We start from the raw sequence: 16,693 nt of genomic DNA, 5'->3' as shown, positions 1-16,693 counted from the left end.
TCTTTAAAACAGCTGTTCACCACCATCTCTTATCTTCCCCCATCCAAAACCTTGATCTTTTCTACCCCCGCTAATTCACCCCAGATCCACCTTGTTTGAAATTCCAACTTCTTTCCTGGAAGTCCTGGCAGTGTCCATATGTTTTATACCTCTCCCACCGCCCCCTTCCCATGCCCCCCCCCCCCCCAAAGCCCTCGCCCTCTCTCAGATCTCTCGATGTCTCCATGTCTCTCGGTCCCTGCTCTCAAATGTTGTGTTTGTGTCCTTCCCCCTCTCTCCCCATCTTGTCTACCGCTCCCGATGTTATATGTTTTATGTGTCGGTTTGGCTTTATGTGTGATTAATGTTCGCTCTTTCACGAGCCTCGATCTTGTATACAAAAAAAAAGAAAAAAGAAAACAAAAAAGCCTTCTCTATGGTTCACCCTCAACAATCACCAATAAACTCCAATACATTCAGAACTCTGTTGCCCGTCTACTCACCCATTCCCGGACCCGTGACCACATCACCCCCGTCCTTTACAAGCTTCACTGGCTCCCCATCCCCCAGATAATCCAGTACAAAATCCTCCTCTTGACATACAAAGCCCTCCATAACCTGGCCCCATCCTACCTGGCTGACCTCCTCTCCAGACACACTCCCACCCGCAACCTCCGCTCTGCTGGTACCAACCTCTTGACCCCCTCCATCCGGACCAAATTCAGATCCTGGGGGGACAGGGCCTTCTCCATCGCTGCTCCCACCCTCTGGAACTCACTACCTCACACCATCAGAGACTCCTCCTCACTCACCACATTCAATCACTAAAGACCCACCTGTTCAACACTGCATTCAACATTCAACCCACAGCATTTAACCCCTGACTATCACTTCTCCTTCTCCCTCCTTTTGCTTTTAATATTTCCCTATTGATTCTTGTCTTTTTGCAATTGTTGTTTTCATGTATTGTTATGCATTATGTTTTCCACTCTGTCAAAGCGCCTTTGGGCTTCTGGAAAAGCGCTATACAAAATAAATGAATTATTATTATTAATTATTATTATTATTATTTGCAAGGACAAACTGACAGGCCAGCTAGCTTTATCAGAAGGACAGATCTTAATGTCAATACCACCAAGACAAAGGTGATCAGCATCAACACCGTACCTCCTGCATCCATTACTGTAAATGGAGAAGTCCGAGAGGCTGTAGATGAGTTTACATACCTCGGCAGTCTAATCAGCAAAGACAATGGAGCCAAGAAAGACATCGAGGCAAGACTCAGCAAAGCTTGTAATGCATTTGCTTTACTCCATTCTATCTGGAAGTCGAAGCAGTACTGCCTGAAGACAAAAATAAGACTTTATAACAGCAATGCCAAGTCTGTTCTTCTGTGTCGTTCTGAGTGCTGGCAGGTACTTAAGTCAAAATGGGCAAGGTGGAATCTTTCCACAATGGATGCCTTTGGAAAATCTGCGGCATCTTCCAGCAAAATAAGATATCCAACAAAGACTTGTATGAAAAAACCGGTTGCTACAGCATTGCCCTTGAAATTAAGTGTTGCGGCCTACAATGGCTTGGCTACGTGCTTGGAATGTCCCCTGACTGAATCCCCAATGTTGCTTTCGGATGGACAGGGCCAGGAAGGAGGGAAACAGGCAGGTAAAAATCAATTTGGCGTAGGACTGTGGTAACTGATCTGGAGGAGTTGGTTCTATCATAGTGTGAGGCACAGAATGTAGCTCAGGATCGTGAAAAATGACGAAACCTTGTAGCAGTCTTAATCGATTGATGTTGAGCAATCTGCTGATGTGGACCTGCGGCCGGGTTGTAGATCTGTCGTTTGGAGAGGTTCTGGGCTGAAAGGATCAAAACCTCAATGAAAGTCGGTGCCCAGCTTATTTTCCAGGCAGTTGGAAAAATCAGTCAATTGCTTATAAGTTAAGATTATAACTTTAAATATCATAGATTTTACAAGTACTTACTTGCACATAGTATATCTGTGCATGTGTGTTTGTCGATGTGTGTTTATATGTATTTGTGTCGGTATATGTTTCTATGTTTTTATCAACAGAAAAAAATATATATATATATTCTTATGCCATAAGATTCTTATGCCATATTAACTAATCCTTCCACTATCTTGTTTCCCTTCAGTGAATTTGATCGACTTCCTGCTAAAAGAACGAGGCAGTCACCACGTGGTCCTCGTTTTGGAGTATTTGGAAGGAGGTGAGGTTTCTGACATCATTTTGCTGACAATCCACTGTTTGTGTCAAGTCCACTTTTACTTGAGAAGCTAAATAAGTTTGTCATTAGTAAACATGAATTATGATGTCCTGATAGTTGGACCACCTCTTTCAGTTCTGACAAATCTCAGTTTCACTCTGTCACTCCGGGACGATTGTAAAAAAACAACCAACTGATCTCTTTTCCTGGTCAGACACAAGAAGTGGTTCGGTTTCTTGACTTTATAGGGTTCACCATCAACAATTGTCTTGAAGAAGTTCTGTCACTCAAGCTTTTGGCTCTCACTATCAGCCATGATCCTTCCTGGGGAAAACACATTTTCACGCTGGCCTTCAAAGCCAGTCACCGACTGGGCATCTTCCGTCGAGCGAAGTCTTTTCTGGGCACTTCTGAGCTCCTCACCACATACAAAGCTTTCAGCCGCAGCTCAATGGAATACTGCTTTCCCCTCTGGGCTGGTGCTCCTACCTCACACCTAGCTCGTCCTCACGCGGTTGAAACCAAAGCATTGACAATCATTGGAATCTCCCACGATGAAGCTGATTCTGAGGGCCTTTCTCTTTCTCATCGCATGTAGGTGGTCTTTCTGTCTTCTACTGACTCCTCTCTGGCCTTGCTCCCCTTGCTCTGTGTGTGCTCTGTCCCCGAAATATTCCTGCAGGACACACAAGATCTGCCAGGAACCCACTGCTGGTGAAACTGCCAAAATCAAGACTCTCTCTGCTCACCTTCACTCCTTCATTCCTCTTTTCTCCCGCCTCTGGAACAAACTCCCACACTCTCTTCAATCCCACTCCTCCCTCCAGGTCTTTAAAACAACTGTTCATCACCATCTCTTATCTTCCCCCATCCAAAACCTTGATCTTTGCTACCCCCATTGCTACACCCAAAATCCACCTTTTTTCAATCTCCGACTTCATTCCTGAAATTCCTAGTCGTGTCCACTTGTTTTATACCGTGTACCCCTCTCCCCTCCCCCAACCCCCTCCCTTCCACAGATCAACTGATGTCCCTGTTCTCTACCGTTGTTGTGCTTGTGTGCTTTCCTCTCTTCCCCTCTTGTCTCCCGCTGTTTTTATTGTATGCTTTATATGTCCGTGCTCTTACACGAGCCTCGATTCTGTATACAAAAAAAGAAAAAAAAGAATGCAGGTGGTGATCTCATGTCACCCTCCATCCTTTCCTCAATATTTTTTTCTTTTCCCATGAACCCTCTTTTCATTCTACACTTCACTTCCAGTGTCCTGTGTGGATTCACTTCCAGTTTCAAACCCTCCCTTCCCTCCTCCCCCCTCCCCCCCTCTCTCTCTCTCTCTCTCTCTCTCTCTCTCTCTCTCTCTCTCTATCTCTATCTCTATCTCTATCTCTATCTATATCTCCCTCTCTATCTCCCTCCACTTTTCCTATTCATTCTTCCCCCTCATTGTGTCCATCTGTGGCCCTCTATCACCTTGCTCTTCCATGACCTTCGATTTTGTAAGCAAATTTTTAGGTCGCCTGGGACGAAGTTCCGGGGAGCTTATGCGATGGCGCGTCGTCCGTCCGTCAGTCCGTAAGCACTTGCAACTTCTTCTCCGAAACCGCTGAAGGGATTGTGACCAAATTCGGCTCAAATGATGTTTGTTATGTTGCGACTAAAGTTTGTTCAGGGCATGAAAAACATTGAGGTCTAAGGGGGTGTACCAGGGGACAAAGTGGATCCACGTTTGACCCCCCAAAATAGGAATTTGCTTTTTCCTCTGAAACTACGCACACTATTTCGATGAAACTTGACCACAACCTTCATCACCCTTTATGTACCAAAGTTTGTTCACTGCACGAATAAAATCGAATTCTAAGGGGGTCTACGGTGAGTCATCGTGAGTCCAGGTATGGCCCCCCAAAATAGATATTTGCTTTCTTTTCAGAAACTACACCCACACTTTGGATGAAACGTGACCCCAACCTTCACCATCCATGACGTACCAAAGTTTATTCACAGCATGAAAAAAAAAAATCGGGATCTAAGGTAGTCAAGTTTGTCAAATTTCTAAAATCCTCAGTTTTCATCAGATTGTCTTGAAATTTGAAGAGGATTTGCATACCAGGTCACTCAATTCAAACACCGATTAATTTTGAGGTCATCATTGGCCAACAACTTATTTTAGGGATTTCGCAAGTATCGTGCGATGCATGACATATTGTTTGTTCGTTTGTTTGTTTATTGTCTTATGATTACGTTAGTATGGTTGTAAATGCTGCCCTGTCTTCTAGCAACCATTGAAATTGGTTTGAAATGCCATGATACAGTTTAAAATACCTTTAGTCAGTGTAGTGCACTGCTTTATTCTTCCAGGTGAGTGCCCCGGCTTATTGCCCCTATGTTTTTCATTATCTTTCTCATTTTGTGATTATTTTAACAATGAAACATTCCAATCTTCCAAAACAAAACAACTTTTCCTCTACTAGTTTCTCAAAAATGAAAAATCTCATCGCCTTGCCCTTGTATGTTGCTGTCTGATGTGTGCAGGTTCACTCGCTTCCAAAATGCATTTTCTGAGGAAACGTACAGAAGAAGAGTTGTGGTTTCCCATGAAGCAGGTGAGCTAAAGTTGGATACAGCCTCAGTGTGATGTTTATGACGTGGTTTGAAATATGACAGAAAGAATTGCACTCAAAATTGTAAAATCTCACCAACCACGATCTGTGTCCATGTTTGAATATTTCATCTCCTCCTCCCCCCCAGATGGCTGATGCTGTTCAGTACTTGCACTCCCGGAACATTGTGCACAGGGATATAAGGGTAACCATCTACACCAGTGCAGACCATGATACGTTCTGCGTAACACTGCAATGGAAACCATTTTTTGGTTGAGCAAAGAAGGAATGGAAGTGGGAAGTGGAGGGGGCAGGAAAGAACAAAATTCATATTGTTGGGTGATTACCTACAATGGAGGAAAATAGGGGTGGGAGGGGGGGTCGGGTCTGTCACATGTGGACCCTTTTTGTGTTCATTACATAATGAGTTCAGCTTGAAATATAAATGGAAAGTAAGATATTAAAATTAAATACCCATTCCAGCTCGGTTGTAGTCTGTGAAAAAGACATCCCCCCACAGTTGGAATTTGTGTTTAATTTTGACATCTCTATTCATGGCGACATTGTGAAGATGTTGTACATTTCCTCCTTGAAGGTTGCCCATTTTTCTGATATCCAAATTTAAGGCAACTCCTCAAATTCTCAAAATTTACTTTCCTGACGTCTGATAACCTCATCCTGCAACCTCAATCTTGTCTTCACAGAATCCAATTACACACACTTTGTTATGGTCACTTGTCCATAAATGCTCTTCTTCCTCAACCTCCTGCACCATATTCAGATTATTACCTTACAAGCAAAAGTACTCGGCGTTGCCGGGTAACACTGAGTCACTTCCTGATGGGAATATGAAGAGAGGGGGTGGGGGGGGGGGAGAGGAGGGAGAGGAGAAGGGAAGGGGAGGGAGAGGAGAGAGAGGAAAGGGGGAGGGAGAAGGGGAAGTGAGGTGAGAGGAGGGGGGGGGGGGGTGGACGGAAGAGAGAGTAAGGAGGGAGGATAGAGGCGGGAAGGGGGGGAGAGAGAGAGAGGAGGGATGGGGTTGAGGAGCAGGGAGGAGAGAGAAGGGAAGGAGGGTGGAGGGTGGAAGCATTGGGTGGACGAGTGATGCCTCAACACACGACGCTATGCTATAAACTCCGGCGAGGAGAAGGGTGGGAGCGAGAGGTGTGTGGAAGGAGTGCGCGGCATTTCATTAGGAGGGAAGAGCGACGACGGGACAGAGAGAGAGGGAGACAGAGAGAGAGAGAGAGACAGAGATGGGGTAGAAAAGGTGAGGGGAGAGGGGGCATTAGCAAAGAGAATGATATGCAATGATAATGATAGGTTATGATGGCCGGAAACTCTCAACCTGAGCGAGATTTAAAAAAATTAAGCTGCGGAATTGAGCATTGCAGCAGCTCTGACTGCTAAAAAGCGTTAATTTGTTCCCCGGGTATCTACGGACATCTCCGGGTGGGCAACTCAGATGAAGCACACCAAATACAAAAACGGCAACAACAAAGATTTACCTTTCAATAGTCTTCCATAAATGTGGAAATCAAGCAGCAAATCAGCAAAATGTGGAAACCACTGAGAACAAACAAAATGTTAGACTTTCACATGCAAAGCTAGAGTTCAACACGGTGGAGTTCCAAACTCGATGTTTTTTTAAAATAAGTGTATTTTTATAGTAGATATTTTAACCGAACTAAATACAACTTCATGTATAATGAAAGTAGATCGTGCAAAAATGTGAATCGATGTGATCTGGTGCAAAAAACCCCCCAAAAAACTGTGTACGTAAAAACAGAAAACAAATCTTCAGGCCACCACATCTTTAATACTTTAAAATATATGCAACATGTGTCCATCATCTCGAGGGAATAAAAAAAACAAATCGCAGGTGCAGTGGAGTGACACCCTGTGTTGTACATTTTACGCACACTATTTCGTATGAAAAAAAGTTAAAAAAAGTATGAAAAAGTATGAAGTATGAAAAAAAAAGTTTAAAATTATTATTACGAGAATATAAGACCTGTCACTTCGCTGACGGAAATACCAATCTTTGCTGTAATGGCGAATCTATGGGGGAAGAAAAAAAAGTATTCTTGGGAGAACCTGCTGTCCGTGCAGGGATAACCAACGTCACGTGTTGGCATTTGCAGTTTTGACACGCGTGTCCATGTACCCACAAAAAAAACAAATTTTGGATCACAAACATTCCCGGGAGTTACCCGAATCCACGTTGTTGGATTTATTGAAATTTGTTAATCTGTTCTCAAGTTATATCACCACACACAGACAGACACAGCTTCTTTTATAATATAGATTTTTTTTTAGTTCAATGAAAAAACTAACCCCAGAAGGAGAATGACAGCCTCGCTTAAATAAATGAATATATACACTTAGTTATAAGAAGCCTGGTGTATAAGAACTTAGCGATTAGAGTGCAGGCTTGGGATTCTAGGATCCTGAGTTTGAATCCCGGTCGATCGCTGAATTAACGCCAGGTGGGTTGACTCGGCCTGTTATCCTTCTGAGGTCGGCAAATTGAGTACCAGCTTGTTGGGATGAATGATCCAGATGTGCACCCCGATTTTGAATAGGTACACTGTATCCCTGCACATCGTAAGAGACGACTAAGGGTTGGCGTCAGGAAGGGCATCCGGCCATGAAAACATTGCCTCAAACAGGGAACCATAATTGTCATGGGGCCCGCAAGGCTAACCCCCACTCTAGCGGGGAAAAATGGCCTTATAACGATCATTCATTCATTCATATACACTTAGTTATAAGAATCGCTAGATATGGGAAATTTTGTCAGAGTGCACTCCAGATTTGGACATTTATTTGGTCTATAGGATCCAATCCTCATATCCGAATCCAGATTTTGATGATATGCTTCAATTATGTAATGATAATCGATAGTGTTTCGAAGGCACGTTTGAATCGGACGAAACAAAATGGCAGCTTAAGAACCCAGCGAGTGGCAGTGGGCTGACCAAGATGGGGGGCCGCCTATATTGGTAAAGCTTTTTCAGTGTTTTTCTTATGAGCACCTCGTTAATCATCTTCGGAAAGGGTGTTAGAACACACCGAAACACCCAGTTTTCATCAATGCAATCTGTTGGAGATCCAGGTGTAAAGTTTGGGGCCACTGGGTTTCATGGTTTTGGAGTTATGGGGGAGATGGCGGATGGATGCACACTGCCTTTTATTATTATAAATAAGAAGTCTAACACTCCGCTCTTCATGGGATTATCGACAAACTGCATTAAAAACCAATCCTGGACATGATCATGAAATTCCTCCTCTGCCCTTTCCCTGTTTCTGAACCCAGTGTATCCCTGGCAAATTAATATCACCCACAATCAGTACTCTTCCCTCACCACAATCCTTTCTGAATTCTTAATGAAGCTTTTAATCTCTCTTCTTTCATACCAGGAGCCTGATTATACATGCCTAAATACTCTTCCATTCCTAATCTCTATCCACACAGAACACTCTTCATTAAGTCCCTGCTTCAGATCGCTCTTTTCTCTTGATATAATATTGTCCTTTACGTAGATTGCGGCACTTCCTCTGATTTTTCTCTTTCCTTTCGCACCTCGACATCTTGTAGCCTTCGATTCCTGTCATTTAGCTAAACAAAGTCTCACTTCCTATGACTATCGATTGTACTCCTCACTATCTACTCTCGCTTCAACCTCCGATATACTATGTAAATTTTTGACTGGCATTGGTAGAGGAATTTTTTTAAAAAAGTTTTCTCTTTCTGGAATATTTTTTCCTGCCTGCCCATTGCATTTAAATTTGCATCTTTCCTTCAACATAATTTATCACCAAAGGTTTTATGTTTTTTTAACATTTTCATTTCTGTTTATTCTCCAGCCAGAAAACTTTCTTTACAACAATGCGGGGATTGTGAAGCTCATCGACTTTAGCTTTGCCGCACCTTTCACACATGGTAAAAAATTTTATGACGTCTGGGACACACCTGACTATCTGGCACCAGAGTTCACAACACGTGGCTACGAAGGTCCCCCAGTCGATGTGTGGGCACTTGGCTTCCTGTTCGCGAAATTATTTTATGGACGTTTTATTGATGTGAGTATTGTTTATAATGGTGTCAAGATCATGAATGTGGTGTGAACGAGATGCTGATGCTAAGGGTGTGTTGCACGAAGGGAGTCTTCAATATTTCACGTACAGTGTCTTGGAATTGGTATTCATACCACCTGACGTTTTTCACATTTTGTTGTGCTCCAGCCTGAATTTAAAATGGATTAAATTCACATTTTAAAAATTCTGACCCACATGTAATACCCCATAATGTCAAAGTATATATATTTTTAAAATAATTATTTCAGAAAATAATTTGAAATGAAAAGCTGAAATGTCAATACGTCTTCAATCCGTCAATACGTCCCCCCCCTTCCCACGCCTCCTCCCCCCAAGCCCTCTCCCTCCCACACATCTCCCTGCTCTTAAATGTTGTGTGCTCTCAAGTGTTTGTGTGCTTCCCATTCTCTTGTCTTCCGCTCCCTCTTTTTATATATTTTGTTTGTCTGGTTGATTTGTTTGTGAAGTAAATGTCAGCTCTTTCACGAACCTCGATTCAGTATACAAAAAAAAAAAAAAAAAAAAATCGCTCTGCTATGACATTCCAAATTGAGCTCATGTGCAATGTGCATCCAATTTCGTTTGATCCTCCTTGAGATGTCTACACAACTCGATTGCGGTACACCCGTGGCCAATTCAATTGATTGGACATGATGTAAAAATACACGCATCCTTCTATATTTGGTCCCACAGTTGGCAGTGTATGTCAGAGCAGCACTGCTACGATGAAGTCCAAGGAACTGTCCGTATAACTCCAAGATAAAATTTTGAGGAGGCATCGATCTGGGGAAGGGTATAAAATAATTTATAGATTGTTGAAAGTTCCGAAAAGCACAGTGATTTCCATCATGAGGAAATGGAAAGACTATGGAACTACTCGGACTCTTCCGGGGTAGTCCTTTGTTGTCCAACCAAACTGAGCAGCCTGGCAAGAAGGACCTTTGTCAGGGAGGTGACTAAGAACCCAATGACCACTCTGACAGAACTACAGAGTTCCTTGGCTGAGAAGGGAGAACCTGTTGGGTAGACAACAGTCCCTGCAGCACTTCACAAATCTAGGCGTTATGGGAGAGTGGCCAAATGGAAGCCACTCCAGAGAAAAAGGCAAATGACAGCACGCATGGAAATCGCAAAAAGGCACTTGAAAGACACAGAGCATGAGGCAAATGGTTCTGTGGTCTGATGAGACAAAAATTGAACCCTTTGGCCTGAATGCGAAGCGCTACGTCTGGCAAAAAAACCAGCACAGCTCATCACCCTGCCATGAAGCCCATCCCTGCCATGAAGCCCATCCCTGCCATGAAGCATGGTGGTGGCAGCATCATGCTATGGGGATGCTTTCCAGCTGCATGGACAGGGAGACTTGCAAGGATAGAATGAATAATGAATAGAGCTAAATACAAGCAAATCCTTGAGGAGAACCTGCTTCCGAGTGCAAATGACCTTAGACTGTGGGGAAGATTTTTGTTTCAACAGAACAACTACCCCAATCGTACAGCCAATGCAACACTGGAATAGCTTCAGAATAAAAATGTGAAAGTCCTTGAGTGGTCCAGCCAAAGCCCAGACTTGAATCGCATTGAGAATCTGTGGGAAGACTTGAAGAATGCTGTTTCACTGACACTCCCCATCCAACTTGACAGAGCTTGAGCAAATCTGCAAGAAAGAATGGGAGAAAGTCCCCAAATCCAGATGGGCAAAGCCGAAACATACTGAAGAAGATTCTTAGCTTTAATCGCTGCCAAAGGTGCTTCTGCAATGTATTGACTCAGGGGGTTGAATACTTATGTATGTAAGATATTTCTGTGTTTCACTTTCAATTATTTTGCAAAAAAATCTTCAAAAAAAGTACCACTTTGGCGTAAAGGGGTACCATATTTATCGGTGTATTAACCGCGACGGTTATTAAGTGTGGTGACACTCGGAAATGGTCGTGTTTTTATGCCTCCGCCCCGGAAGCTGGCCGGAGGCATGATGTTTTCGGGTTGTCTGTACGTACGTACGGGATGAAACCTAATTTTTCTCAGCAACCACATTAGGCCATGTGCAGCAGGTGGAAAGGGCAGCAAGAAATCGGTTTTCGTTTCATTAAAAGGGTGCAGCTTATCTATGCTGGAATACATTTCAGAAACATGTTTTCTCATCAAGATAAAAAGTTCGAATCGTGAATTTTGTCCAACACTAAGTATTTGCCGTTAATAATCAGCACTATTTTTTATATTGTAACCTTTGTGGGTGCGGTGAGTTGGTCGTGTGGTACAGTAGAATTTACAGCCAGCCAAGCATCAGCCAGTATTGTCACAACTGGCGCTATATTTATCCAGCAATGGCGTCTTCCATGAAAGTGGCGAATTGCGACGATGTCTGGAGAAAAGGCATCAAAAATCGCCCCAATTGTGTCATGCACATATCATCTGTTAAGGAACAAGATATTCGTACCTTGACACAGATTCGGTGGGATAAGTACCGTGAATATCGATTAAATTATAATTGGATGGATGAGGTGTGTATGTGTGTATGTATGTGTGCGTGCGTGCGCATGTGTTTATATATATATACAGTGCGTATCAAAAAAATGGTAATCCGAATTCAAGGGGTTAATATGCAAAGGTTATTTATTTTGACAATTTACATGTGGTTTACTAATTAAGAGGAGATCCTCAGCTTTCCATTGATACCTTCCATGCATCATTGCTGTCACACATGACCGAGTACATGTTCATTGAAAATGACAAGTTCAAATCACATTTTTACAAGTTTGGCTAATCGATGCAAGTCAGGATAATTGGTGCAAAATGACGTCAGATGTGAACATTTCTCAGGAATGATTGGCCTTTATGCACCTACACCTTCAACATGTCCACCTCCCCTTTCAAAACAAAGCTCACTGCGGTGGAGCATGCCCTAAACTGCTCGTCTCACCATAGCCGGGTCATTGCGCAAAGCATCCACTTCATGTCGAATATGGCCCTGCAATTCGTCAAGATCACGGGGAGGAGTTACGAACACCTTGTTCTTTAAAAGTCCCCAAAGGAAATAATCTCATGGTGTGAGGTCAGGTGATCTTGGCGGCCATTCCACTGCATGGTGGAGGGCGATGACTCGGTCTCCAAAGAGTTCCCTCAGTCGATCTCGGACAGCGATAAGACGATGTGCTGGGGCACCGTCTTGGGCCCACCAGAGATGTCTGAAGACACCACGAACTTGTCGCTCAAAGTTCTCCTCCAGCTGCGGTAAAACTTCATCATTGATCATCTGCAGATACCTGTTACCATTGACATTCCTTTGAAAGAAAAATGTTCCGATCACCTGGTGTTGGCTTCGTGGTTAGGGTGCCGGCTTGGGATCCTAGGATCCTGGGTTCGAATCCCGGTCGATCGCTGAATTAACGCCAGGGGGGTTGACTCAGCCTGTCATCCTTCTGAGGTCGGCAAATTGAGTACCAGCTTGCTGGGATGAATGATCCCGGTGTGTACCTTGGTTTAGAATAGGGACACCGTATCCCTGCGCATCGTAAGAGGCGACCAAGGGTTGGCGTCAGGAAGGGCATCCGGCCATAAAAACATTGCCTCAAACAGGGAACCATGATTGTCATGGGGCCCGCAAGGCTAACCCCTGCTCTAGCGGGGGAAAATGGCCTTAAAACGATCATTCATCAATCCCATGGCTCTCTTCCCAAGCCTGGAGTCCACAAATCATAACGGAACATCTGTGGAAGATCAGTCTCACACCCTCATGTTCCACAGATGCTCCAATGGTTATCCGGCAGGCTATGTCCATCCCGCATGCCCAGGCGGTCACCACATCAGGCCCTTGATGGCCGTCCGTGATGCCACCACCAACGCGCGACCTGCAACACCTCCCCCTAGTGGTCCTCAATATACGCCATACGAAGGCCTGAGAAACCACCTTGGACCCCCTGGAGGTCTCAACCCTCACCAGGGTCCGGTGACCCTGCCAGCCCGAGCCACCCACTCGGGCGGCGGCCTGATGAACAAGGGATGCCACACTCCACCAGACCCCCCCCCCCCACCCCCCGTGGGGCCCAGGTCGTACCACGACACCCATGTCTGGACCTCACGTCCAAATCCTGCCAGCCCAGCCATCCAGCTGGCTGGCATCACCAAATTTTGAAAGGGGCAACTTTTCCCCAAGGCCATCCCCAATGACCTCCCCTGGTCCGATTCCCGCAGCACGGGGAGCAACTCCCTCCAAGGCTGCTCCAAATCCAATTCTCATTTTAATGTAATTTTCCTTTTTTCTTTTAAAAAGTTTCACCACCTGTGCCAAACCGCAGCTGCAGGTAACAACCCCTACCACAAGTTGTTCTGCCCCTCCCGGCAGCTGTTCCAAATTCCCTACGGGGACAAAATCGTCTGAGGCTTGATCTCCCGACTCCAAGGTCCAAATCCACCTCTCCCACCTACCAAAACCATACCTCTCCCACCCCCACCCTTCCCATGCCCCCCCCACCCAAAGCCCTCTCCCTCCCACAGATCTCTCGATGTCTCCATGTCTCTCGGTCCCTGCTCTCAAATGTTGTGTTTGTGTCCTTCCCCGTCTCTCCCCATCTTGTCTACCGCTCCCGATGTTATATGTTTTATGTGTCGGTTTGTCTTTCTGTGTGATTAATGTTCGCTCTTTCACGAACCTCGATCTTGTATACAAAAAATATATTAAAATCCAGCTCGGAGCCAACACATTCCCCCTGCTGGGTATGCAATTTCCGAGCCTCCTGCACCTAATCATTGTGCACGGTGAGGGTCCACTCGGTCACCTCAACCACCTTCTCGGACCGACTCACCTCAACCCCCAAACTCCTTTGGGCCTGGTCAAACTCGACCTTAATGCTATTGTCCCAGGTCTCCAGCCGCTGGCTCAAATCATTTTCATCATCATTGCAAATCATTTCTGGCCCCCACAGGCCTCCATCATTACACACCCGGTCCGGTTCCGCCACACGGACCCCCAATACCTCTAGCGGACCCCCAATACCTCTACCGTCTGTTGCTTTGAGCCACCGCCATGGCACAGCAACGATTCAAATTTCTCCCCCTGTTGGTTTGTTGTGACATCCACCCGGCCCCGATAACTCCCCAGGCCTTCATGTATCAAACACTCCCCATTAAAATTTACACATTCCCGGCAGGCTATGTCCATGATGATAGTGATATGACAGCAGGGCAGGTGAACTTATAATATGACAGCAGGGAAAGTCTTGAACAAAATAAACATGAACTTTCGGTTCCATGTCCGAGTGCGTAAGGCTTGAATCGTGAAAAGGATGAAATTTTGGTGAAGATTCGGATCTGAGATTTAAAAAAGCGATTATTCACCATTGAGTGATAAACTGAGGCTAAAACCGATATATTGCAGAATTGATTCAAATTTGGTGAATATCCGAATCCTACTACGACAATGTTTTCATGGGGGGGGGGGGGGAAGTGGGGGTGGGAGAGGTATAAAATACATGGACACTGCTCGGACTTCCAGGTAGGACTTGTAAAAATAGACTTTTTTAAAATCCATCTTGGTCATTATGGGCCCCTTCTGATTTGGGGCCTGGCACCGAGGCGCCATAGGAGCCATTGTAAACCCGGCCCTGGATCTCTAAACATTCCCCGATATGTCGAATGTGGATGTGCTGGTATATGTGTGACAATTGGAATATAATTGAAATTCAGCATTGATTGTTTTTACGACTTTCTTTCTATATCTGCATATTAACCTGTCGTGAAATTTGACTCGAAGACCTCGCTCCCGTATATTAGGCTTTATTTCAATCGACCTGGTGTATCTCTACATAAAACAACAATCGTCCTATTAGGTTTACAAAGAACAAGCAAGCACATCAAAACCGATATAGAATAAAGCAAGCGTTCAAAGCTATTAAACAGAGCTCAGAGTCACATCTTACCTGCTCATCTTACCTGGAGCTCAGAATCTCAAAGCAGCAATGACTAAATCCCTTACAGCTGGTTAAGTCTGCAAATCCTCCCACATCAGCGGGATCCGCCTCTGACAGACAGCTATGTGTATTACATGCCTGCAACTCGCCTCTTCTTCTTCTCCAGATTTACCACATAACCGCACCCCCAACTTTTAACTTTTTTTGCAGATAAAAAAGCTTGATTAACACACTGGAAAATACGGTATTATGTGTCAATCAGTGACAAAATAAATGTCGATGTAATTGGTTCACGAGTTATCAAGTGACCACGATATTCGTCGTGTGTGCGTCTGTCTGCGTGTGTGTCTGTCTGTCCGCAGCATAACTACCCGATGATATCATCTGATCTTGATGAAACTTGGGTGGGAGGTTGATATCATGATCTAGTTGTGTCCTGCCTAGAGTGGGCGTGTTGCGCCCATTGTGGGCGGAGCCATGCCCGAAAAAGATGTCTTTTTAGGGGGCAATCGAGTTCAAGCTACATCTTCTCCGAGGGGTTTGATGGAATCTGACGGGTTTCGGTATTTGGTTAGGCCAATGTCATGTGTCCAGCTAGCCCCACGGAGCTCGATTTTTTTTCTTTCATTTTTTTTTTCATTTCATTTTTTCACTGAATTTTCGGTATTGTGTAGCTAACTAACCTCATAACTGATTATACATTATTTTCTATCTCATTTCAAGGTCAGTAACCTTCGTTTTGACATTTCCGAGCCTGGCCTGTCCGGGCCTGTTTCGGTTATAGTCCGTCCTTTGTCATTGAATACCACTCGCTCGTGAACCATCGTCATCTCCTGACTTGTACATTTTAAATTAAGCCTGTAACACAACAATATATGAGAAAAAAGTCAAGAAGTGTAACTATTTTCTGAAGGCACTGTATCAGGAATAAGCAGCCTTGTCATCGCTTCGCTCACCCTAGGCCGAATAACCCAACATATACTGCACTTGATATCCAATTATTGAGTTGAGAGGGTTTCTTTTTCAGCTAAGAAAAAACGTTTGTGTGGTACACCATAACTTATTTGATGAACGAAAATGTATTTTATTCGTTTTGAGTCAAACCTTGGTTGTTGCATCAGTGAGTGCTTGTTTGGAATATGCTTAGTATGCAAATGTAAGTATTCGATTGAGTCGATTGTTTATGATTTGGTCACAAATACATTTATTTTGCTTCTTTGCAGCTGTTACATGACAAGACTGACCGCAATGTGGGAAACGGTCCATCATCCTTTGCTAGTGTAACATTGATTTCACTTCTGACTATGATGCTTCGGGAGCCAATGGAGAGGTTCACTATGATGGTGCGAGATTGATAGTTTTCAACTGCAGTATTTTATTTGCATGAACAAGAATGTTCACACATGCTGGAATTGCTGACTTGTTATTGTGGATCAAAATGCAATTGCTTGTACCAGTGGAGGTGTTTCCTGATCGTGTTTATATTTGATTCCAACACATCCATTGTTTTGCAGGAGATTGTGAACCACACATGGTTCAAGGAAAATCACCCGGTGACATTTATACGGTAATCGGCACTCCTTTTTTCCTTTCTTTTTTTACATCTTCATCCTTATTGTTTTTCTGCAAAATGGAGTCTCATGGAAGAGCATGATGATAGAGTACGTGAACTTATAATATGACAGCACGGCAAGTCTTGAACAAAATAAACATGAACTTCTGGTTCCAGGTCGGAGTGCTTTGGGCTTGAATCGTGAAAAGGATGAATTGATGAAATTTTGCTGAAGATTCGGATCTGAGATTTTAAAAAGTGATTATTCACCATTGAGTGACAAGCTGTGGCTAAAACCGATATATTGCAGAATTGATTCAATTCAA

At 44.1% G+C, this 16,693-nt stretch overlaps 1 protein-coding gene across 7 annotated transcripts in view; it reads left to right on the top strand.

Annotated features, from left to right (window-relative positions):
* Window positions 1-16,693, top strand: part of LOC137417945 (uncharacterized) — a 168,028-nt gene that overhangs the window by 100,008 nt on the left and 51,327 nt on the right. For all 7 annotated transcript variants that reach the window (XR_013622476.1, XR_013622473.1, XR_013622472.1 and 4 more), the window contains exons 13-18: window positions 2,137-2,211; window positions 4,739-4,809; window positions 4,955-5,011; window positions 8,677-8,892; window positions 16,039-16,158; window positions 16,330-16,382. Coding sequence is in view for 2 of the 7 variants with exons in the window: in XM_078772234.1 (XP_078628360.1) it covers window positions 2,137-2,211; window positions 4,739-4,809; window positions 4,955-5,011; window positions 8,677-8,892; window positions 16,039-16,158; window positions 16,330-16,382 (592 nt within the window). In the remaining 5 variants the exon portion in view is untranslated. The remainder of the gene's footprint in view (window positions 1-2,136; window positions 2,212-4,738; window positions 4,810-4,954; window positions 5,012-8,676; window positions 8,893-16,038; window positions 16,159-16,329; window positions 16,383-16,693) is intronic.

The sequence above is a fragment of the Myxine glutinosa genome, chromosome 2, assembly GCF_964187855.1.
Source record: "Myxine glutinosa chromosome 2, kmMyxGlut1.1, whole genome shotgun sequence".
Classification (NCBI taxonomy): Eukaryota; Metazoa; Chordata; class Myxini; order Myxiniformes; family Myxinidae; genus Myxine; species Myxine glutinosa.
The sequence above is the reverse complement of the archived record's forward strand: the minus strand, read 5'-3'. Positions and strand labels throughout refer to the sequence as shown.